The following is a 25,151-nucleotide window of genomic DNA, read 5'->3' as shown; positions in this document are numbered from 1 at the left end:
AAGGAGTCAGCATCAAATTTGCCTGTTGTAGCAGTTCAGGAGAGGAGACACTGGAGGCAGTGTTATGTGGCTTTCATGCTGGTTTGGGACTGGCCCCTTCTGTTGGTGCTGCCCTCCAGTGTTCGATCAGTGGAATAACAGGTTGGACTGTGTGCATACTTTCGTCTGCAGACTGCTGACAACTGCTTGTTCGAGCCGATAACACCCATGCACCATCAATTTACAGGACATGTCACTCAGAGACTTGGGATATATACACACACACCCCCCCCCCCCATGGGGTCGATTTCAACATTTAAAAGAAATTTGGATAGGTACATAAACGGGAGGGGTGTGAAGCGTTGTGGTCTGCATGCATGTCGATGGGACTGGGCAGAGTAATAGTTCAGCACAGACTGGATGGTCTGAAAGGCCTGTTTCTGTGCTGTAGTGTTCTCTGACTCTGACTATTAGGCTAGGGTTAACTGTAGGGTTACTGGGCGGTGCAACTGAAAGGGCCTTTTTCGTGCTGTATTGCTAATTAAGTAAAATAAATATATTGTCAGCCCTCTGTTTTTATGCTGTCCTTGACTGACTTGTCAGCCATAGTTGTCTCATCCTCCCTTTAGAATGCTGTTTTTTTTGGCACATGCGTATGTGCGATGATGTCTTTTTCAAGCCTTTACAAGGCGCGGCACGAGAGAGACTGTGGCGCGCCACTCCCCACACAGACATTTTTGCAGTATTTTTTCCTCTGTTATTCCCTTTACTCCACTGTGATACTCGTACATCTGACTTTAGCTTCTCCCTTTTAAACCGCAGAGTGAATTCTATCATATTATGATCACAGCCTCCCAAGTGTTCATTTACCTTAAACTCCCCAATCAAATCTTGTTCATTACACAATGCTATCTGCGAATTTGTTAATGACATAACTGTTGTTGGCAGACTCTCAGATGGTGATGAGAAGGCGTACAGGAGTGACATAGATCAGCTGGTTGAGTGGTGTCACAACATCAACTTTGCGCTCATTGTCAATTAGACCAAGAAGTTGATTGTGGACCTCAGGAAGGGGAAGGCAAGGGAACACACACCAGTTCTTATCAAGGGATCAGCAGTGGAAAGGGTGAGCAGTTTCAAGTTCCTGCATGTCACCATCTCTGAAGATCTGTCCTGGGTCCAATATATTGGTGCAATTATAAAGAAGGCACAACAGCAGCTGTATTTCATTATGACTTTGAGGGGTTTTGGGATGTCATTAAAGACAAGCAAATTTCCACAGGTGTTCCATGGAGAACATTCCAACTGGCTGTATCAGCATCTGGTGTTGGGGTGGGGGGAGGCCTCTGCACAGGGTCAGAAAAAGCTGCGGAGGGTTGTAAACTCAGCCAGCTCCATCATGGGCGCTATCCTCCCCAGCATCAGAGTCAGGTTTACTGTCACCGGCATGTGTCGTGAAATTTGTTCACTTGCCAGCCGCACTTCAATGCAATACATAATCTAGAATTTTAAAACAAAAGATAAGTAAATCAATTGCGGTACATATATGTGCATTGAATAGATTAAAATCATGCATAAACAGAAATAATATATATTTTAAAAAGTGAGGTAGTGTTCACGGGTTCAATGTCCATTTGGGAATCTGATGGCAGAGGGGAAGAAGCTGTTCTTGAATTACTGGGTGTGTGCCTTCAGGCTTCTGTATCTCCTCCCCAATGGTAACAATAAGAAGAGGGAATGCTCTGGGTGTTGGGGGGGTCCTTAATAATGGACGCTGACCAGACTTACAACCCTCTGCAGCTTCTTTTGGTCCTGTACAGTGGCCCACCCTCCATACCAGACAGTGATGCAGCCTGTCAGAATGCCCTCCACAGTACAACTATAGAAGTTTTTGAGTGTTTTTGTTCACGTACCAAATCTCTTCAAACTCCTAATGAAGTATAGTCACTGTCTTGCCTTCTTTATAACTACATCAATATGTTGGGACCAGGTTAGATCCTCAGAGATCTTGACACCCAGGAACTTGAAACTGCTCACTCTCTCCGCTTCTGATCCCTCTGAGGATTGGTATGTGTCCCTTCGTCTTGCCCTTCCTGAAGTCCACAATCAGCTCTTTCGTCTTACTGATGTTGAGTGCCAGGTTGTTGCTGTGACACCACTCCACTAGTTGGCATATCTCACTCCTGTACGCCCTCTCGTCACCACCTGAGATTCTACCAACAATGGTTGTATCGTCAGCAAATTTATAGATGGTATTTGAGCTATGCCTAGCCACACAGTCATGGATATATAGAGAGTAGAGCAGTGGGCTAGGCACACAACCCTGAGGTGTGCCAGTGTTGATTGTCAGCGAGGAGGAGGTGTTATCACCAATCTGTACAGAATGTGATCTTCTGATTCGGAAGTCGACGATCCAATTGCAGAGGGAGGTACAGAGGCCCAGGTTCTGTAACTTCTCAATAAGGATTGTTGGAATGATGGTATTAAATGCTGAGCTATAGTCAATGAACAACATCCTGACATGGGTGTTTGTGTTGTCTAGGTGGTCTAAAGCCGTGTGGAGAGCCATTGAGATTGCGTCTGCCATTGACCTATTGTGACGATAGGCAAATTGCAATGGGTCCAGGTCCTTGCTGAGGCAGGAGTTCAGTCTAGTCATGACCAACCTGTCAAAGCATTTCATCACTGTCGATTTGAGTGCTACCAGGCAATAGTCATTAATGCAGCCTACATTATTCTTCTTAGGCACTGGTATAATTGTTGCCTTTTTGAAGCAAGTGGGAACTTGCACCCGTAGCAGTGAGAGGTTGAAAATGTCCTTGAATACTCCCGCTAGTTGGTTGGCACAGGTTTTCAGAGACTTACCAGGTACTCCATCGGGACCTTCTGCCTTGCGAGGGTTCACTCTCTTTAAAGACATTCTAACATCAGCCTCTGAGACAGATCACATTGAAATCGGGTGCAGCAGGGATCTTCACAGCTGCAGTTATTTTCTCCCTTTTAAAGTGGGCATAGAAGGCATTGAGTTCATCTGGCAGTGAAGCATCGGTGCCATTCATGTTATTGGGTTTACTAATCCTATTTTGGCTTCATTTTGTTTACTTCTCCCCACATTCCCACCAGCTACCTCTCCCCTATATTCCAGCCCTCACCTCTACACCGGGGTGTTTTACAGTGGCCAGTTAACACACTGACGCTACACATTGTTGGGATGTGGTCAAGGTGCATTTGGAGTATTGTGTGCAGTTTTGGTCTCCCAGCGATGGGAAGAATGGGATTGAGCTGGAGGGGATACAGGAAAGATTCACCAGGACCAGAAGGCTTATGTTGTTAGGAGAGACTGGACAGCCTCAGATAGTTTTCCCTGGAGTGAAAGAAGCTGAGGGGTGACCTGATGAGAGTTTTATAAAACCATGAGGTTTTAAGGTAGGCGGTCACAGTCTTTTTCCATCAGGGTAGGGGAACCCGAAACCAGAGGGCACAGGTTTAAGGTGAAAGGGAGAGATTCAAAGGGAATCTGAGAGGCATCTTTTTCACCCAGTGGATGGTCTGTATATGGAATAAGCTGCCAGAGGAAGTGATTGATAGGAAAAGTTTAGAGGGACACAGGACTGGTTGCATCATAGCCTGGTATGGAAACATCAATGCCTAGGAACAGGGAAATCTATAGAAAGTAGTGGATGAGGTGCAGGCCATTGCAGGCAAAGCCCTCCCCACATATGAACAAGTTTACATGGAGCCCTGCGACAAGAAAGCAGCATCCATCATCCAAACAGTGCCCCTCGCTACTACCTGAAGCCTTGGGTCCCAAGGCACCAGGTTCAGGAATAATTATAATCCTGAAATGAACAGGCTCCTGAACCACTGTGGATAACTTCACAACCTCTGTACTCCTTTTCAAAGGCTCTTTGTGACTCATGTTCTCAGTATTTTTATTTGCATCTTAGTTATTTCAGTATATGTTTATGCATGGTCTTTTTGAAAAGTCAGTTGTATTTCTGTTTCTATTTCAATGTCCACAAAATGAACCTTAATGTGGTATATGGTAACATATAATAAATTTACTTTGAACGTACACACTTTTTTCCAAGCGCACACTAACACAGATACAGTTGCAAGAAAAAGTTTGTGATTCCTTTGCAATTACCTGGTTTTCTGCATTAATTACTCAAAGTGTGGTCTGATCTTCATCAATTGCAAAGGGTTCACAAACTTTAGTGTATATACATTCACACTTTCCAACTAACATGGAGATGCACTCTGCTGTTGCAAAACAAATTTCAAGATTATTTAAGGTTTTCCAATACACAAGTGTAAAAGGGAATAAAATGGTTGTTACTCTAAACCTGATGCAGCACAAAAAACACATCAAGATAAAGAATACAGTAAAAAAAAACATAATATATACATTGTATGTCCATAAACTGATGCTGGACACCACGAGTGTCTGTACATAAAGAAACTGACAAGAAATGATAAATTGTGGTTTGGGGTGTGGAGAGGTGGATTAGTGGATAGGGTGTTGATCAGCCTTTCTGGTTTGGAAACATGAATGTTTTTGAGTCTGGTTGTCTTGGGTGTGGATTCTATGTAGGCTCTGTCCTGATGAGAGCAGGGTGGGTGTGATCCTTTATGATGTCACTGGCCCTTTTCCAGCACATTTCTGTATATATGTCCTTAATGTCTTTGATGTCATAGGTCAATGATAAATCTGACTCTCCCTCCAGAGATACTTGCAGATAGTGTCCTCAAATGCACATTAATGCAATTATACAGACAGAATGGTGTGTGCATTTTGAGGGAAGGAGGGGGCAGTGTGCAGTCTCAGGGGACGTCTCCTGCTCTAACTGCTAACTCCCTCCATTTTATGCCTGTTTCCAGGATGTCCAAGCACTATTCAACAGTGACAGCTGCCCGAATGTGATCAACTGTGAGTTCGCCCACAACAACAGCTGGTACATCACGTTCCAGACCGACAGTGACGCCCAGCAGGTAGGTTCAGCTCAGGGTCCTGATTTCACCTCCTGCTCACCCCACCTTCCCACCCTCCCCCGACTGCCTTCCCAGTCCTTCTTCCCTGCCCGCTTTCTGGTGCTCCCCCACCCCCTTGCTCTCCTTCCCTGTTCTCATCCCCCTGCCCCTACTCTCGCCTGGCTTCCCAGTTCTCTTCCCCCTTTGCCCAATTTTCGGTTTTTCTTGCGCTGCCACCCTCCCACCCGCCTTCCCAGTTCTCACCCCATTCACCCCCACCCACCTCAGTTCTCAACACCCTGCCCCTACCCTCAGCTGCCTTTCTAGTTCCCTCTACCTTAGTGGTCACCAACCTTTTAAAGCCCAAGATCCCCTACCTTGACCTCAGTGAAAGGCAAGATCTACCTACTAAATCGTTTAGAGAAAAAACAGCTCAGATTGTACTTCCAATTTGAGGCCTTTTATTTGGGCGAATTGTATTTGAATTACACAAAATACTTTTGTCAAACTTTCAAATTAATTCAAACAACACTGTAACTAGCATATCAAACAAGCCATAGCTGTCTTTCTTTAAGAATATTACAATACTTCACACCTTTAATTCTAAGTTTCATTATTTAATTTTATTTCAACAGGAAAAATAAATGAATAAAAGTTGACTGTTGCACTCAGTGTGATGACTGGGGCTGAATACTTTCTGCTAGTTCCCTGAAATTTGGCTCATAACTACAGACAGCCAGTCTGTGAGGTGTAGGATTGCCAACTGTCCCGTATTTCCCCCGCTAAGGTAGAACGTTTCTATAAAACCTTTCGTGCCGAAATGCTTTACGCCAAAGAAGCAATTACCATTAATTTATATGGAAAAAAATTTTGAGTGTTCCCAGACCCAAAAAAAACCTACCAAATCATACCAAATAACACATAAAACCTAAAATAACACTAACATATAGTAAAAGCAGGAATGATATGATAAATACACAGCCTATATAAAGTAGAAATAATGTACGTACACTGTAGTCAGGAAGATTAAGCCAAAACCGATGTGTGGAAAAAAAATCGGCACGTATGCACATGTGCACATCACACATGCAAAGGCGCACAGAGGTGCCCGCGCAAGGTTTCATGGTCATGGTAGTCTTTCTCGGGGTAAACCCAAGTGTCCCGTATTTGACTGCTACTTTTGTCCCTTATTTGGGAGTGAGAAAGTTGGCAACCCTAGTGGGATGTCTTGTCAGTAAGTCAGCTCCTGTACTTAGATTTAATAATTTTCATCTGTGAAAATGCAATTTCACATAGATAAGTTGACCTGAAGTAGGCACTGACTTTTAGTGCTATAAAACACACCGCGCATTGCTCGGCCCCATCAGTAGTAATTGCCACCAGTTTATGAATGGGGATGTCATTTTCATGGATATATTTTTTAAACTCATTGTAAATATCCTCACCTCTCGTTCTTTCCTTTAATTGCAAAAGAGTGAGGAAGTCCTCCTTTGTTGTAAAATCCTGGAAAGCCATTCTGACAAATTCAACAGGCTGAGCTGTTTGCATTATATCCAGGGATTCATTGAACTGCAGTGAAAAATATTCACAGAGTGACAAGTCCTTTAACACTTGTCGATCCACAACCTCTGACAGTGACTCTACCCTCCTCGTCACTGTTGCAGGGCCAAGCGGTATATTATGTATTGCGGTAGTGATGTCGTTTTTGTTTTTAAAGTCGTTAAAATCAGTCTCTGCGGTAATGGCCATTGCTTCCTTGAATAAATCGCCATCTGTAAAAGGCTTCTTGTGTTGAGCCAAAAGGTGACTTACACGACATGATGCTTCAATAACAGCCTTATTTTGAGCAGCATGTTTTGTGAAAAACGATTGCTGGGCCTTCAACCCCAATTTCAGCTCCTCAACTTTCCAGGCACGAATTGCACTCTTTGGGGGGTAGGTGTCTTTAAATTCCTGGTGGTTGGTGTTGTGGTGCCGCTCCAGAGTCCCTCTTTTAGTCAGTGCTTGTGTTTGGTGGCACAACATACATACACACTTGTCTTTCACCAAGGTCAATAGAAATTCCTCTTCCCATTCTGGATGGAAGTTGTATGTTTTTGCCTTCTTTCGTGGAGCCTCCGCCATGTTATCGATATCACGAGCGAGTGCCGATTGCATCGCCTCTGATCTGAGCCGACATTCACCTCATTAATTAGCTTGTTTATTTCGGCTTTTTTTCTTAAAGATGTGCTGTGTGCATCCCAACTACCGCTGCACCCCTGCATGCTTCGGGGCCCAGAGGTTGGGGACACTGCCGTATATTGATGTTTGCGACAGTCTGTATTCTTATCTAATTTAATTGGTCACTTTGATGCAGCACAAGCTACGCTGAAAATGCAGTTCATGGTGGGGGAACTACACACGTGCACTGGGCAGAAAGAACGGAACTAAACCCCCGCAACCCGGAAACAATCTCTCTTTACAAACAGCTTTGTAGCAAAAAGTATTGCTATATTACCATTATCCGAATTAGTATTACTTACTTTTATAATGCTCACATTACAACAGTATTTGTGTATTTATTTTTCATTTTTCTTCGGGATCTACTGGGAAAGTCTCAAAGATCGAAGGGTTGGCGACCCCTACTCTACCTCATTAACCTTCCCAAATTCTGTCCATTGCTCCCCTACCCCACTTCGCACCATATGGTTGCCCTGTTCTCTGAGATTCCTTTGAGGCTTGAAGGAGGTGCAATGGTGTTGACAGTAATGGTATTGACAGTGAGTATATATGATTTGTGATTTGTCTTTCACCCCACACCCCTCCACTGCTGTGCCTCTGTGTTTCGTGTGTGTGTCTCTGTCCCCCACACACACACACCCTCTCTCCTACTCCCCCCCCCCAAACAGGCCTTTCGATATCTGCGTGAGGAAGTGAAGACCTTTCAGGGAAAGCCAATCCTGGTGAGTGCCCCATCCTTGTAGATGCCAGAGCTGGGACAGGGTGACATTTAACAGGATCTCGTGGGGCAGATTTCTATCTTAAAAACTTTCATATCCTATCCCTGTTCATTTTCCTTTACGGATTGGAGTTGCTTTATTATTGCCACGTGTATCAAGATAGTGCAAAACTTCCCTTGTATGCTGTTCATACAGATCGGATCATTACACAGTGTATTGAGGTAGAACAAGGTAAAACAATAACAGAATGCAGAATAAAGTGTCACAGTTACAGAGAAAGTGCAGGTAGACAATAAAGTACAAGGTCATAAGATAGATTGCAAGGCCAACCAAGAGTCCACCTTTTTGTACAAGATGTCCGTTCAAGAGTATGATAACAGTGGAGTAGAAACTGTCCTTGAGCCTGGTGATATGTACTTTCAGGCTTTTGTATCTTCTGCCCGATGGGAGGTGGGGGGAGAAGAGGGAATGTCCGGGTGGGTGGGATCTTTGGTTATTCTGGCTGTTTTCCTGAGACAGTGAGAAGTGTAGACAGTCCATGGAGGGGAGGCTGGTTTCTGTGATGTGCTGAGCTGTGTCCACAACTCTCTGCGGTTTCTTGTGGTCACGGGCAGAGCGGTTGCCGTACCAAGCCGTGAGGCATCCAGACAGAATGATTTCCTTGGTGCAGGTGGAGCATGGAACCAAATCAGGGAGGTGGGGGAGGGACCCAGTGAAAGAGGAGTGTGTATGGGTGGGTGAGTAAGCAGATGGAGTGCATGGGGCATTGGAGAAAGGGTGCTGGAAGGGAGGTGTGTGTGAGAGGAACTGAGTTGCAAAAGGGGGACAAAATAAAAGTTTGGTATCCACAGAGATTAAGGTCCATGTTAACCATCCCAGCTGTTCTTCTCTTTTCTTCCTCCCCCCAACCCCTAAACAGGCACGGATAAAGGCGAAACCCATGGCCATCAACACCTTCTTTCCAAAGAATGGCTATAGGGGATTAGAGGGGGGGGTATACCCCCTGCACGGTCAGCAAGCCTTTCCCCCCCAGCTGTATCTGCAGCCGGTGTTCAGTACTCAGCAGCACTACCCTGTCTACAGTGCCATGCCCCAGCCATGGACAGCTAGCCAGCCCTACTTCGAGACACCCTTGGTAAGGAGAAAACTAGTAAATGTGTGGGGATTCCCTCCACACTGTCCCATCACACACTCCCAGGGTGAGACACCGAGTGAATCTCCCTCCACACCATCCCATCACACACTCCCAGAGTCAGACACAGAGTGAATCTCCCTCCACACCATCCCATCACACACTCCCAGGGTCAGACACAGAGTGAATCTCCCTCCACACCGTCCATTCACACACTCCCAGAGTCAGACACAGAGTGAATCTCCCTCCACACCATCCCATCACACACTCCCAGGGTCAGACACAGAGTGAATCTCCCTCCACACTGTCCTATCACACACTCCCAGGGTCAGACACAGAGTGAATCTCCCTCCACACCATCCCATCACACACTCCCAGAGTCAGACACAGAGTGAATCTCCCTCCATACCATCCCATCACACACTCCCAGGGTCAGACACAGAGTGAATCTCCCTCCACACCGTCCATTCACACACTCCGGTGGTCAGACACAGAGTGAATCTCCCTCCACACCATCCCATCACACACTCCCAGGGTCAGACACAGAGTGAATCTCCCTCCACACTGTCCCATCACACACTCCCAGGGTCAGACACAGAGTGAATCTCCCTCCACACTGTCGCATCACACACTCCCAGGGTCAGACACAGAGTGAATCTCCCTCCACACCGTCCCATCACACACTCCCGGGGTCAGACACAGAGTGAATCTCCCTCCATACTGTCCCATCACACACTCCCAGGGTCAGACACAGAGTGAATCTCCCTCCACACCGTCCATTCACACACTCCCAGAGTCAGACACAGAGTGAATCTCCCTCCACACCATCCCATCACACACTCCCAGGGTCAGACACAGAGTGAATCTCCCTCCACACTGTCCTATCACACACTCCCAGGGTCAGACACAGAGTGAATCTCCCTCCACACCATCCCATCACACACTCCCAGAGTCAGACACAGAGTGAATCTCCCTCCATACCATCCCATCACACACTCCCAGGGTCAGACACAGAGTGAATCTCCCTCCACACCGTCCATTCACACACTCCCGTGGTCAGACACAGAGTGAATCTCCCTCTACACCATCCCATCACACACTCCCAGGGTCAGACACAGAGTGAATCTCCCTCCACACTGTCGCATCACACACTCCCAGGGTCAGACACAGAGTGAATCTCCCTCCACACCATCCCATCACACACTCCCGGGGTCAGACACAGAGTAAATCTCCCTCCACACTGTCCCATCACACACTCCCAGGGTCAGACACAGAGTGAATCTCCCTCCACACTGTCCCATCACACACTCTCAGGGTCAGACACAGAGTGAATCTCCCTCCACACTGTCCCATCACACAATCCCAGGGTCAGACACAGAGTGAATCTCCCTCCACACTGTCCCATCACACACTCCCAGGGTCAGACACAGAGTGAATCTCCCTCTAAACTGTCCCATGGCATACTCCCGGGGTCCCTCTGCTTTTACCTGTCTTCCCAGTACGTTGGTTGCTAATTGTTTCTTTCCGCTCAACAGGCTCCACTTCCCAACAGCTGTTTTGTGAACGGATTCTCCTCGGCCAAAGGATTCAAGTCCACCAACTCAACTCTGGGTCACGTCCGGCCCTACCACAGAAACCGGTGAGGACTGCTTGTGTGGCGGGTGGGGGAGTTGAGTGCACACTTTCACCCTGGTCCCTGTCCGCACCCCTTCTCTGGAGAGCCCTGTGATGATCAGTACCGCGCTGGGAGGGCCAAAGGGATCTGCAGACTGAGCCGTGGAGTCTTTCCTCCTCTCCCCCATTCACCACTCCCCATTCACCCCTCCCCCTCCACTCCCCATTCACCCCTCCCCCATTTACCACTCCCCATTCTCCTTTCCCCCTCCACCTCTCATTCACCCCTCTACAGCTCTGTTCTGGGATTTCCCCACCCAATGACCCACAAGATTATGAGATCTGAGGGCTACTTCAGAATTCCCCCCCCCCAAAAAAAAACACCCCAATGTTCCTCTGGGGCCCATATGCACCCCACACAAGGTAGACTGGTTAACCAACCCCTTGGTGAATGGATTACAGGAGTCTGAATGGACTGGGGAGTTGCTGTGTGAAGATTTTATATTATGTGCCGTGCATCGACCATAGCACATCAGTATAGACCTTTCAACCCACAGTGTTTTGTGAACCTTATAATCTACTCTATGCTTGATCTAACCCTTCCCTCTTGTGTACCCCTTTTTTTCTATCACCCATATACCTATCTAAAAGTCTCTTAAATGTCCCTAAATGTATCTGCCGCAACCACCACCCCTGGCAGGGCATTCTACGCATACACCATTTTCTGTTTAACTTGCCACTGACACCTCCTACACTTTCCTCTCATCACTTTAAAATTATGCCCCCTGGTGTTAGCCATTTCCACCCTGGAAAGTGTGCAGAGGAGATTTACGAGGATGTTACCAGGACTTAAGGGACAAAGTTACAGAGAGAGGTTGAGGCTTGATAACTGAAGTGTAGAAGAATGAAAGTGAGATGATTTTTAGGTGCATAAAGTCATGAGGGATATGGATTTCTACACAGTCTTTTCCCCAGGGTTGGAGAATCAAGAACTAGAGGAACAGGTCTATGGCAACTTCTTCACCCAGAGGGTGGTTTCTATACGGAACGAGCTGCCAGAGGAAGTGGTTAAGCCAGGTACACTAACATTTCAAAGGCACTTGGACAGGTGCGTGGATAAAGAAGGTTACCCTTGGGAAGGTTGTGGTGAGCTGTCATCTGGAACCACGGCAGTTCTTTAGCTGTGGGGATTCTCAGAGGGCTGTGAGGGAGGGAGTTCCAGGATCTTGAACCAGTGATGGTGAAGGAACGCTGATTTTGCTGCCCTTGGCCTTACCACTTGTAGAGGTGGTAGGGTTGGAAGGTGCTGCCTGAGTCTTGTTGACTTGCTGTAGTGTGTTATGTCAATGGTCCAAACTGCTGATTCGGTGTGTGGTCGGATGATTTATGGATGAGGTACTGATCGAGCCAGTTATTGTGTTGGATGGTGTTGAGTTCTTGAGTCCATCTTGGATCCAGGCAAGTGTTAACGAACAGAGTAACTTCGGGGTACAAAGGTAGGACACACTGAAGGGTGGGGGGGGGTGTCAAGGGTCAGAGGGTACTCTGTGTACAAGGGTAGGACACACACTGTGAAGCGTAGGGACTGTCGCAGGACAGGGGGACCTGGGGGTAGAAGGGTAGGACTCTGTGAATAGCTGAGAGTGTTGGGACAGAGAGACAAGGGTAAGAAGCTCATCGCAAATGGTGGGGAGTACTGAAGAACAGAGGGACGTGGATGTGCAAGTCCAGACATCCCTGAAGGTGGCAGCATAGACAAGCTGGTGAGGACGGTGTATACATTGTGTCATTAATGCAGGCTTGTGTGAGCTGTGATTCCAGTAGAACACTTCAAAGTGTTTGGGTGTCCATCTCCTTCCTACCCTGACACACTTTTGCTTCATAATTATGTCAACATGATAGTGTAGTCAATTTATACCTTAGAATGGTTTCGACTCTAAGCCCACCACTTTCCTGTTTACCTTTTTTTACTCACCTACACTAATTCCACTTGTCCTCATTTGGACAACACTCTTCTCTGACTTATCTATCTGCAGAGGTCTAAAAAGGCAGAAATGATCTGATGCCAGCACTCTCCCTGGGTGCCAGTGAACCCAAGGAATCTCCTCTGCACTTCCTCAGTGGTGTCACGTCCTGGCTGAAGTACAGGGACCAGAACTGCACACAGTATTCCCAATGAGACCTTACCAGTCAGTCTGATCCCCTCTGCTTGCCTGTGGTCCTTATCTCCCTGTATGAATGCTTCTTGATCATTACTTTGAATGTTGACTTCCCAACTTTTGTACTCCCCCTTGACAAATAGTGTGCTATACACCCCTTTCACTACCCTATCAACTTGTGTTGCCACTTTAAGGAAGTTATGAACTTGTACCCCAAGATATCTCTGTATATCAATGCTCCTCAAGGTCCTGCCATTAACTGTACACTTTCCCCTTACATTTGACTTCCTCAAAAATAGGAGCTGTGAGAAGATGGCGTGGCCTGGATGGTGGGGATCTTTGATGGATATTGCATTCTTGAGGCAGTGCCTCCTGTAGATACTACTGATGGTGGGGAAGGATGTGTCCGTGATGTATTGGGCTGAGTACACAACTCTCTGCAGCTTCTTACGTTCTGCGCATTTGAATTGCCATACCAGACCATGAACAGCTCCCATCGGGCAGGAGGTACAGAAGCCTGAATTCCCACACCACCAGGTTCAGGAACAGCTACTTTCCTTCAAACATTCGGTTCCTGAACCAACCGGCACAACCCTGATCACTTCCTCAGTACAGCAACACTGTGACCACTTTGTACTACAATAGAGGTTGTGCTTTTTGTTCTAATTGCTCTTTCTTATAAATATTGTGTCTTAATTTGTTTTCTGTGTGAATGTTGTGTCTGAAGCTATGTGTCTGTGATGCTGCTGCAAGCAAGTTTTTCATTATGACAGTAAATGCCACTTTGCAACTGGTCAGAATACTCTATATTCTATGTTCGTAGTTTCCAAACCTCCTGAGTCAGTGATTAGAGTTGCAGAACATAGAACAGTACAGCACATTGCAGGCCCTTCGTCCCATGATGTGCTTACCTTTCAACCTACTCCATGATCAATCTGATGCTTCCCTTCCACATAGCCCTCCATCTTTCTTTCATCCTTGTACCTATTTAAGAGTCACTTAAATGTCCCAAATCTATGCCTCAACCACCACCCTGGCAGGACGATCCATGCACTCACCACTCTCTGTATTTTAAAAAAAAAGCCTCTGACATCCTCCCATACTTTCCTCCAGTTACCTCATATTTGCCATTTCTGCCCTGGGAATAATTCTCTGGCTGTCCACATTATTCCTCTTATCAACTTGTCACCTCTCATCTTTCTTCGCTCCAAAGGGAAAAGCCCTAACTCGCTCAGCATATCTTCATAAGACATATTCTCTAATTCAGCCAGCACCATAGTAAATCTCTGCAACCTCTCTAAAGCTTCCACATCCCTCCTATCATGAGATGACCAGAACTGAACACACATACTCCAAGTGTGGTCTAACCAAGGGTTTATAGAGCTGCAACATTACCTCAGCTCTTGAGCTTAATCCCCCAGTAATCAAGGCCAAAACTTCACACATAGCACCTGATCTTGCACAAGTTGATTCAAGAACTGCTTTCCTTGCCATCGCACCTACGGTCTGTGCACAGGACAGGTCAGTCTAGGTGTCCTGGTCACCCCATTACAGGAAGGATGTGAAGACTTTGGAGAGGGTGCAGAAGAGGATCACCAGCACGTTACCTGGATTACAGAGTTTGAGCTATAAGGAGAGGTTGGATGAACTTGGGTTGTTTTCTCTGGAGTGAAGGAGGCTGAGGGGAGATGGAAGTTTATAAGATTGAGAGGCACAGATAGAGTAGAGAGCTGGTATCTTTCTCTGCCAGGTTTGAAATGTCTGGTACCAGAGAGCATGTATTTAAGGTGAGAGGGAGTAAATTCTACAGAGAGTGGTGGGTGTCTGGGTTGTGCTGCCAGGAATGGTGGTGGAGGCAGATACGAAAGAGGCAGTCAGAAACAGGTTTATTATCACTGGCTTATGTCATAAAATTTGTTGCTTTGCAGCAGCAGTAGAATACTAGGCATAAAAAATACTATGCCATACAAAAGAAACATAAAAATAAATTGTGCAATGAGAAAGCAAATTAGTGAGTTAGTGTTTGTTGGTTCATGAACAGTTCAGAAATCAGATGGCAGAGGATCGAGTGTTTGTCTTCAGACTCCCATCCCTCCTCCCTGAAGGTAGTAATAAGAAAATGACATACCCCGGATGGTGAGAGTTCTTGGTGATGGATGATGCCTGCTCCTCAATGTTTGTGAGGGTTGTCCCTGTGATGGATCTGGCTGAGTTTACAACCATCTGCAGACTCTTGTGATCCTTGGCACTAGAGCCTCCACACCAGGTGGTGATGCAACCAGTCCTAGTACTTTCCACTGTACATCGATGGAAATTTGCTTGAGGATTTGGTGACATATCAAATCTCCTCAAACTCCAAATGAAGTATAGCCTCTAGCATGCCTTCTTTGTAATTCTATCAATATGTTGGACCCAGGAGGGATCTTCAGAGATGTTGATGCCCAGGATGGCACTCAGATGATGATGATGATGGAGGCTGGCATGATAGAGGTGTTCAAGAGACTCTCGGTGCGTGAATGTGCAGGAATCGAGGGACGTGGACATTGTGTAAGCAGAACAAGACTGCTTTAATTAGGCATGTAATTAGTTTAGTACAACATTCAGGGCCGAAGGGCGTGATGCCCTGCTGTATTATTCACTGTTTGATGTTACTGCCAACTTACCCCAACCCGCCACTCCAGTGTAGACTTAAAGCAACTCCATAGAGTGTAAAGCAATGGATGATGAATGAATGGTGAAACCAGGGGCAGGGGTGTGGGTTGGGAGAGGACGTAGAGTTCTCATTGAATGTAGGCGCTAAACCCTGACTGAGTTCCCTCTCTTCAGCAGGTTCCAAGGAAAGTTCAGTGTGCGGAGTGGGTACCTGGAAGGGTTGAGAGGCTGCTCTATAGCAGAGGAAGAGGTGAGCGGACTCTCCCCTCAGGCCTGTGCCAGTGAAGACAACGAAGTGGCAGACTACGAGAAGAGGGATTCACTCCCTCGGGGAATGACTCACAGTGTGGAATCAGGTATCAGAGGAAGGTGAGAGAATCCTGGAATCAGCAGTCATCTACATCTATTCAACACCCAGGGAATGAATGCTGTATCCGAACCCCGGAGGCGTGTGATAGGACAGCGTGGAGAAATCGTCACTCTGTGTCTGACCCTGGGAGTGTGTGATGGGACAGTGTGGAGGGAGATTCACTCTGTGTCTGACCCTGGGAGTGTGTGATGGGACAGTGTGGAGGGAGATTCACTCTGTGTCTGACCCCGGGGGTGTGTGATGGGACAGTGTGGAGGGAGATTCACTCTGTGTCTGACCCTGGGAGTGTGTGATGGGACGGTGTGGAGTGAGATTCACTCTGTGTCTGACCCTGGGAGTGTGTGATGGGACAGTGTGGAGGGAGATTCACTCTGTGTCTGACCCCGGGAGTGGGTGATAGGACAGTGTGGAGGGAGATTCACTCTGTGTCTGACCCTGGGAGTGTGTGATGGGACAATGTGGAGGGAGATTCACTCTGTGTCTGACCCCAGGGATATTTCGTAGGACTGTGAGGTGGAGATATTGTAAACTGTATCTGTACTTCATCTGGGGGTAACTCACTGCTAAACATGGTGTGTCCTACCCCAGGCGAGGTGCGTACCGTGGTCGAAAAAGAAGGGAAGAGAACAGAATGCTGGTGAGTAAAATTGGAACTGCTAGTACCGTACCCCGGTGTTACACAGTGACAGACCCGTCCCCACCGGTACCGTACCCCGTACCCCGGTGTCACACAGTGACAGACCCGTCCCCACCGGTACTGTACCCCGGTGTTACACAGTGACAGACCCGTCCCCACCGGTACTGTACCCCGGTGTTACACAGTGACAGACCCGTCCCCACTGGTACTGTACCCTGTACCCCGGTGTCACACAGTGACAGACCCGTCCCCACCGGTACCATACCCCGGTGTTATACAGTGACAGACCCATCCCCACCGGTACCATACCCCGTACCCCGGTGTCACACAGTGACAGACCCGTCCCCACCGGTACCGTACCCTGTACCCCGGTGTCACACAGTGACAGACCCGTCCCCACCGGTACCGTACCCCGTACCCCGCTGTCACACAGTGACAGACCCGTCCCCACCGGTACCGTACCCCGGTGTCACACAGTGACAGACCCGTCCCCACCGGTACTGTACCCCAGTGTTATACAGTGACAGACCCATCCCCACCGGTACCGTACCCTGTACCCCGGTGTCACACAGTGACAGACCCGTCCCCACCGGTACCATACCCCGGTGTTATACAGTGACAGACCCGTCCCCACCGGTACCGTACCCTGGTGTTGTACAGTGACAGACCCGTCCCCACTGGTACCGTACCCTGTACCCCGGTGTCACACAGTGACAGACCCGTCCCCACCGGTACTGTACCCCGGTGTTACACAGTGACAGACCCGTCCCCACCGGTACCGTACCCCGTACCCCGGTGTCACACAGTGACAGACCCGTCCCCACCGGTACCGTACCCCGTACCCCGGTGTCATACAGTGACAGACCCGTCCCCACCGGTACCGTACCCCGTACCCCGGTGTTACACAGTGACAGACCCGTCCCCACCGGTACTGTACCCCGGTGTTACACAGTGACAGACACATCCCCACCGGTACCATACCCCGGTGTTACACAGTGACAGACCCGTCCCCACCGGTACCGTACCCCAGTGTTGCACAGTGACAGACCTGTCCCCACCGGTACCATACCCCGGTATTACACAGTGACAGACCCGTCCCCACCGGTACTGTACCCCGGTGTTATACAGTGACAGACCCGTCCCCACCGGTACTGTACCCCAGTGTTATACAGTGACAGACACATCCCCACCGGTACCATACCCCAGTGTTACACAGTGACAGACCCGTCCCCACCGGTACCGTACCCCGTACCCCGGTGTCACACAGTGACAGACCCGTCCCCACCGGTACCGTACCCCGTACCCCGGTGTTACACAGTGACAGACCCGTCCCCACCGGTACTGTACCCCGGTGTTACACAGTGACAGACCCGTCCCCACCGGTACTGTACTCCGGTGTTACACAGTGACAGACACATCCCCACCGGTACCATACCCCGGTGTTACACAGTGACAGGCCCGTCCCCACCGGTACCGTACCCTGGTGTTACACAGTGACAGACCCGTCCCCACCGGTACTGTACCCCGGTGTCATACAGTGACAGACCCGTCCCCACCGGTACCATACCCCGGTGTTATACAGTGACAGACCCGTCCCCACCAGTACCGTACCCCCGTGTTATACAGTGACAGACCCGTCCCCACCGGTACTGTACCCCGGTGTTATACAGTGACAGACCTGTCCCCACCGGTACTGTACCCCGGTGTTATACAGTGACAGACCCGTCCCCACCGGTACTGTACCCCGGTGTTACACAGTGACAGACCCGTCCCCACCGGTACTGTACCCCGGTGTTATACAGTGACAGACCCGTCCCCACCGGTACTGTACCCCGGTGTTACACAGTGACAGACCCGTCCCCACCGGTACTGTACCCCGGTGTTACACAGTGACAGACACATCCCCACCGGTACTGTACCCCGGTGTTACACAGTGACAGACACATCCCCACCGGTACCGTACCCCGGTGTTACACAGTGACAGACCCGTCCCCACCGGTACTGTACCCCGGTGTCATACAGTGACAGACCCGTCCCCACCGGTACCGTACCCCGGTGTTACACAGTGACAGACCCATCCCCACCAGTACCGTACCCCGGTGTCATACAGTGACAGACCCGTCCCCACCGGTACCATACCCCGGTGTTATACAGTGACAGACCCGTCCCCACCAGTACCGTACCCCAGTGTTATACAGTGACAGACCCGTCCCCACCGGTACTGTACCCCAGTGTTATACAGTGACAGACCTGTCCCCACCGGTACTGTACCCCGGTGTTATACAGTGACAGACCCGTCCCCACCGGTACTGTACCCCGGTGTTACACTGTGACAGACCCGTCCCCACCGGTACTGTACCCCGGTGTTATACAGTGACAGACCCGTCCCCACCGGTACTGTACCCCGGTGTTACGCAGTGACAGACCCGTCCCCACCGGTACCATACCCCAGTGTTACACAGTGACAGGCCCGTCGCCACCGGTACCGTACCCCGGTGTTACACAGTGACAGACCCGTCCCCACCAGTACCGTACCCTGGTGTTACACAGTGACAGACCCGTCCCCACCGGTACTGTACCCCGGTGTTACACAGTGACAGACCCGTCCCCACCGGTACTGTACCCCGGTGTTACACAGTGACAGACACATCCCCACCGGTACCATACCCTGGTGTTACACAGTGACAGGCCCATCCCCACCGGTACCATACCCCGGTGTTATACAGTGACAGACCCGTCCCCACCAGTACCGTACCCCAGTGTTATACAGTGACAGACACATCCCCACCGGTACCATAACCCGGTGTTACACAGTGACAGGCCCGTCCCCACCGGTACCATACCCCGGTGTTACACAGTGACAGACCCGTCCCCACCGGTACCATACCCCGGTGTTACACAGTGACAGACCCGTCCCCACCGGTACCATACCCCGGTGTTATACAGTGACAGACCCGTCCCCACCAGTACCGTACCCCAGTGTTATACAGTGACAGACACATCCCCACCGGTACCGTACCCCGGTGTTATACAGTGACAGACACATCCCCACCGGTACCGTACCCCGTACCCCGGTGTTACACAGTGACAGGCCCGTCCCCACCGGTACCGTACCCCAGTGTTATACGTCGACAGACCCGTCGCCACCGGTACCGTGCTCCGGTGTTTCACAGTGACAGGCCCGTCCCCACCGGTACTGTACCCCAGTGTTATACATCGACAGACCCGTCCCCACCGGTACCGTACCCCAGTGTTTCACAGTGACAGGCCCGTCCCCACCGGTACTATACCCCAGTGTTATACATCGACAGACCCGTCCCCACCGGTACCGTACCCCGGTGTTTCACAGTGACAGACCCCGTTGTGAAGTGTTCCTGATTAGTGACTTCCTTCCACAGAAGACCCTGTCGACAGAAAATCCAGCGCAGAAGGTTGACCTGGAGCTGTCTAACTTCCCCCCACTCCCGGGGTCTGTCCATACCTCACAGGCTGAGCCACACTTACAGAACAGGATGGCCGATGTTGTTAAAGGCCGGAGTAAGGTAGTGTCTGAAGCTCCGTCTGTCGATGTGTCTGTCTGACTCTGGGTTGTCATTAGTGGGTAGTATTCTGCATGATACATATAGAGGAATAAGCCCTTCATTCTCTTGTCACTGCTCTGTTTCATCAGAGCCCCTTCGACCTGAGGGGCAACTTTTCACCCTGCAAGTGGTTTGTATATGGCACAAGCTGCCAGGTTGAGGCAGATACGTTAACAACATTGAACTGTTCCATGGATAGAAAAGTTCCAGAGGGATATGTGCCAAATACGAGCAGAAGGAACTCAGTAGATGGGCATCTTGGTCAGCATGAATGAGTTGGGCCAAAGGGCTTTTTCCATGTTGCATGACTTACTATGTTCCTCTTTCTCTAGGATCAGTGTAAGGACTCACTAATGAGTCCACCAGGGTCAGTCACAAATCCAACACACGTTGCTGCGATGCCTCAGCCAGTGGAGTCTTCCACCTGCAATCCAATGGCACAATCAGAAACAGTGGACAGGTATGGAGCAGGTGCACTCTGGGGAACAAGACATAATCTGGAACTGCAGCTGAGACCACTCTTCCACTTCCCTGGGTCAGAGCCACACCGGGAGCACCGTGCACAATTCCTGTCTCCCTATCTCCATCAGACCCACACCCGGAGCACCGTGCACAGTTCCCGTCTCTCTGTCCCTGGGCCAGACCCACACCAGGAGCACCGTGCACAGTTCCCGTCTCCCTATCCCTGGGTCAGACTCACACCGGGAGTACCGTGCACAGTTCCCGTCTCCCTATCCCTGGGTCAGACCCACACCGTGTCTCAGACAGAGGGGTGACCTAGGGACTAATGGTAAATGTGCAGTCTTTTCGCAGATTTTGGGAATGAAGAACTAGAGGGCATAGGTTTACGGTTAGAGGGAGGAGATTTAAAGATCACATTTTTCACCCAGAGGGTGGTTGGTGCATGAAACAAGCTGCCAAAGGAAGTGGTTACGTCAGTAGCATTAACAGTATTTAAAAGGCACTTGGACGGGTACATGGATAGAAAAGGTTTAGAGGGCCCATCACGAGCAATTGGGACTGGCTTGCCAAGGAATAATGTTCAGCATTGATCATTTGGGATGAAGGGCCTATCTGCTCTGTGACTATCAACCGCCTGGCAGTCGTGGGCTGACTGTCAACCCTCAGAAAGACCCGACACACCATCATTGTTGCTGTTGCATTAAGTCAGAGGTCTATCCTGCATCACTGAGTAATGGGTAGTGTAAATGTTTGGTTGGTCGGGTGGAGAGGAGGGAACGATTCAATGGTGAGTTGTTTGGGAGAAGAGTGGAGTGACTGGAGGTGGAGGGTATCTGGGTGTGTATGGAAGCTGGTATTTAAATTTTTTTTTCTGCCATACACTTCCCTCCCCTCCTGCTCTCTCCTTACCTCCTCACTCCTACACAATCTCCTCTCCCTCTGTCCCTCCCCTTTCACTTCTGCTTCCTCCTCTTGCTCTTTCTCGCTAAACCTTTTGCTCACTTTCTCCCTCTTGCTTCCCCCTCTATATTTTTTCCTCCTCCCCACCCCCACCCCTGCTCATCATTTCGCTTCCACTACTCTCCCAGGTTGCCGACAGTAGATCTCCCCGCTGCGGAGGTGGGTCCTGCTCCCCATGCCCTGTCAGTGTCCGTCAGCTCCACATCTGCTTTGCCCAGTGTCACTCCTCCACCTGTGAGTACCGGACCGTGTTTGGTGTTGGGCAGGTGTCTTCTGGGTTGGAAGGGTGTGCGTGGTGGATGGAGAGGGCAGAGGGTGGGAGGCTGTTGAGGGGGATGCTGGAGTAGAGTGTGCGGGGGTGTTTTGGAGGGAGTAAAGTGCTGAGGGTGGGAGGATCTAGGCTGGGGTAGATGAGAGAGGGGAGGAGGATGGGAGGGGAATTTGTCAAGTGCTGTGGGGGGGAGGTTGTTTGGGGGTACATCACCTGATCTGACCTCTCCACTCTCCCCTCTTCACCCCCACCAGGAACCCCGGAAGTTGAGCTACGCCGAGGTGTGTCAGAAGCTGCCCCTGCCCCAGCCCCAGGCACTGAGGGAGGGGCATGAGGGGGTAGGGGAACGTTCTGAGGGGACGGCCTCCACACTGGCGGTGGGAGCGGCTCCAGGCTGCCGCCCGCTGGACGGGCGGACAAAGGGAAGAGGTGTGGGGAGGAAGGGCTCTCTTTCCCGGGGCCCACACTCCTCCCCCAGAAACTGAGCCAGAGGGAAGGGTTGGGGTGGAGGGTGAGTCAACCCTGAGAACCACCCTCCCCTTCCATCTCCTAAACCCACCAAAAACCTACCTGACACCTCTTCCTCTTCCCCCTCCCCACCCCTCCTGTTCCCAACCCAGAGGATGGCAGGAAGATACACAGATCTGATTGGTGGGGAGTGGGGTGCTTTGGACAAAGGTGAAGGTGGATTAATTGCATTCGGAAGGGAGGGGTGTGTGTATATGCAATTCTGTGGGATCAGGGTGGGAGGGGCATGCTGTTGGATCAGACTATGCTCTTTACCACCTTGTGCTCCCGGAATTGTAAATGCCCTCCTTCCTGCCCTTCCTCCTTGCCCTTAACAATCCATCCCCTTGGACACCCTCCCCACCCCCACTCCCATTGAAACCTCTCCCCCCTCCTCCTGTTCAACAGTCTCCCTGCCCATTGAACACCCTATCCCCCATGTTTAACAGTCTCCCCATTGACAAACTGCTCCCCTTTAAACCACTACACCTCCCCATCTCTTCCCTTTTCCCCCACCTGCCCTTCCCCATCCCTGAGGATTGATAGCTCTGGGACCTCCTGGTACATTGGGGGAGTGATGTCTGCAATAAATTGGTCTGCACCCACACTCACTCTGTCTCCGTTTCTTATTCTGCACCGTGCACCAGTTTTGTTCTAGCCCAGTGCCTCAGACCAGCCACACTGCAGCTGGCCATGACTCAGACAGTTGGTGGATTATAGAGAACACGAGGTTCTGCAGATGCTGGAAATCTGGTGCAAAACACTCTGATGGAAGAATTTAGGTCAGGCTGCATGTGTGGAGGGTAATGAACAGTCAACTTTTCAGGCTGAAAGCCTTCATCAGGTGTAAAACAGTGGCTGTGTTCTCCTCCATAGATGCTGCCAGACTTGCTGAGTTCCTTCAGCATCTTGTGTCTGTTGCAGAAAACATAGAACAGTGCAGCACAGGAACAGGCTCTTTAGCTCATAGTATCTGCGCTGACCACAGATAATGCTACCTTACTGATTGTGGTCAGAAAGTCAAGGATCCAGTTGCCGAGGGAGGCATAACTGCCAAGGTAGCAAAATTTGACAGACGTACCATGGAGAGCATTCTAACTGGTTAGATCACCGTCTGGTATGGGGGGGGCTACTGGACAGGATCAGAAAAGGCTGCAGAAAGTTGTGAACTTAGCCTGCACCATCACGGGCACTAGCCTCCCCAGTATCTAGGACATCTTCAAAATGCAATGCCACAAAAAGGCTCAATCTGTCAGAAAGGACCCCACCACCTAGGACATGCCCTCTTCTTGTCGTTACCATCAATGAGGCGATCTAGGAGACATCCACTCAACATTTCAGGAATAGCTTCTTCCCCTCTGCCATCTAATTTTTGTATGGACATTGAACTGTCTACCTCACTACTTTTGTTTTCTTTTTTGTTCTCTTTTTGTGCTAGTTAATTATTTTATATATTTCTATTTCTATCTATGCCTCTCAATCTTGTAAACCTCCATCAGATCTCTCCTCAGCCTCTGAGGTTCCAAAGAAAACAACTCATTTATCCAGACTCGTGATATCACATGCCATATAAACTGGGCAGCATCCTTGTAAACTACTTCTGCACCCTCTCCTATAGTGGGGTGACAAGAACTGTAAGCAATACTCCAGGTGGGGCCTAACCTGAGTTTTATAAAGTTGTAACAGAATCTCCTGACATTTGAACTCAATGCCTCAACTAATAAAAGCAAGCATTCCACAAGCCTTCTTAACCACCTTATTGACCTGTGTAGCCACTTCAAGGAGCTCGGAACTTGGATCCCATTAATTCTCTGTTCAGCAACAGTTAAGGATCTTCTATTTGCCTTACGAAGGTGCAACACCTCACATTTACAGTGCTTTCAAAAGTACTCAGCTTCCCCCCCCCCCCAGCCAAACATTGGATTTAATTTGGCTTTTTTGACACTGATCAATTGAAAGAGGCTTTCATGTCAAAGTGAAAACACATATCTCTACAAAGTGATCTAAATTAATTACAAATATAAATATAAAATAATTCATTGCTAAGTATTTGTCCCCTTTAATATGACACACCAAATCATCACTGGTGCAGCTATTTGGTTTTAAAAGTCACATAATTGGTTAAATGGAGATCACCTGTGTGTGGTCAAGGTGTTTCAATTGATGGTAGTAAAAATGCACCAATACACCTGTATGTGGAAGGTCCAACTGCTGGTGAGTCAGTATCCTGGCAAAAACTACACCATGAATACAAAAGAACAGTCCAAACAACTGCACAAAAAGGTTATTGAAAAGCACAAATCAGGAGCTGGATGCAAGGAAAATTTCCAAGTCATTGAATATCCCTTGGAGTACAGTTAAGTAAATCATTAAGAAATGGAAAGAATATGGCACAGCTGTAAATCTGCCTAGAGCAGGTGGTCCTCAAAAACAGTGATGTGCAAAAAGGGGATTAGTGACGGAAGCCCCTAAGAAACCTATGACAACTCTGGAGGAGTTACAAGTTTCTGTGGCTGCAATAGGAGAGACTGCGCAAACAACAACTGTTGTTTAAAAAGAAAACTCGTGAAATCTCAGAGTTTGCCAGAAGGTATGTGGGAGACTCTGAAGTCAGCTGGAAGAAGGTTCTATGGTCTGATGAAACCAAAACTCAGCTTTTTGGCCATTAGGCATAAGCCAAACAACAGCACATCATCAAAAACACGGTGGTGGCTATATCATGTTGTGGGGATGCTTCATTGCAGCAGGCCCTGGAAGGCTTGTGAGGTAAAATGAATGCAGCAAATTCCTGGAGGAAAACCTGATGCAGTCTTCAAGAGAACTGTGACTTGGGAGAAGATTTAGTTTCCAGCAAGACGGACATGGGACGAATGCGAGCAAATTGCTCAACATGGACTAGTTTGGACAAAGGGCCTGT

At 49.1% G+C, this 25,151-nt stretch overlaps 1 protein-coding gene across 5 annotated transcripts in view; it reads left to right on the top strand.

Moving 5' to 3' along the window:
* The window catches only part of LOC134340337 (la-related protein 4-like), a 40,914-nt gene extending 18,079 nt beyond the window's left edge, over positions 1-22,835 (top strand). For 4 of the 5 annotated variants that reach the window (XM_063037456.1, XM_063037457.1, XM_063037454.1 and 1 more), the window contains 10 exons: positions 4,861-4,971; positions 7,839-7,892; positions 8,809-9,024; positions 10,557-10,660; positions 15,621-15,815; positions 16,405-16,453; positions 19,852-19,995; positions 20,367-20,494; positions 21,585-21,690; positions 21,982-22,835. In XM_063037456.1, the coding sequence (XP_062893526.1) occupies positions 4,861-4,971; positions 7,839-7,892; positions 8,809-9,024; positions 10,557-10,660; positions 15,621-15,815; positions 16,405-16,453; positions 19,852-19,995; positions 20,367-20,494; positions 21,585-21,690; positions 21,982-22,212 (1,338 nt within the window). In that variant the 3' untranslated portion in view covers positions 22,213-22,835. The remainder of the gene's footprint in view (positions 1-4,860; positions 4,972-7,838; positions 7,893-8,808; positions 9,025-10,556; positions 10,661-15,620; positions 15,816-16,404; positions 16,454-19,851; positions 19,996-20,366; positions 20,495-21,584; positions 21,691-21,981) is intronic. The other variant, XM_063037455.1, reaches the window with a different exon arrangement.
* Positions 22,836-25,151: the final 2,316 nt, after the last annotated feature.

The sequence above is a fragment of the Mobula hypostoma genome, chromosome X1, assembly GCF_963921235.1.
Source record: "Mobula hypostoma chromosome X1, sMobHyp1.1, whole genome shotgun sequence".
Taxonomy (NCBI): Eukaryota; Metazoa; Chordata; class Chondrichthyes; order Myliobatiformes; family Myliobatidae; genus Mobula; species Mobula hypostoma.
Note: the sequence above shows the minus strand (reverse complement) of the source record. Positions and strands in the feature narration are given on the sequence as shown.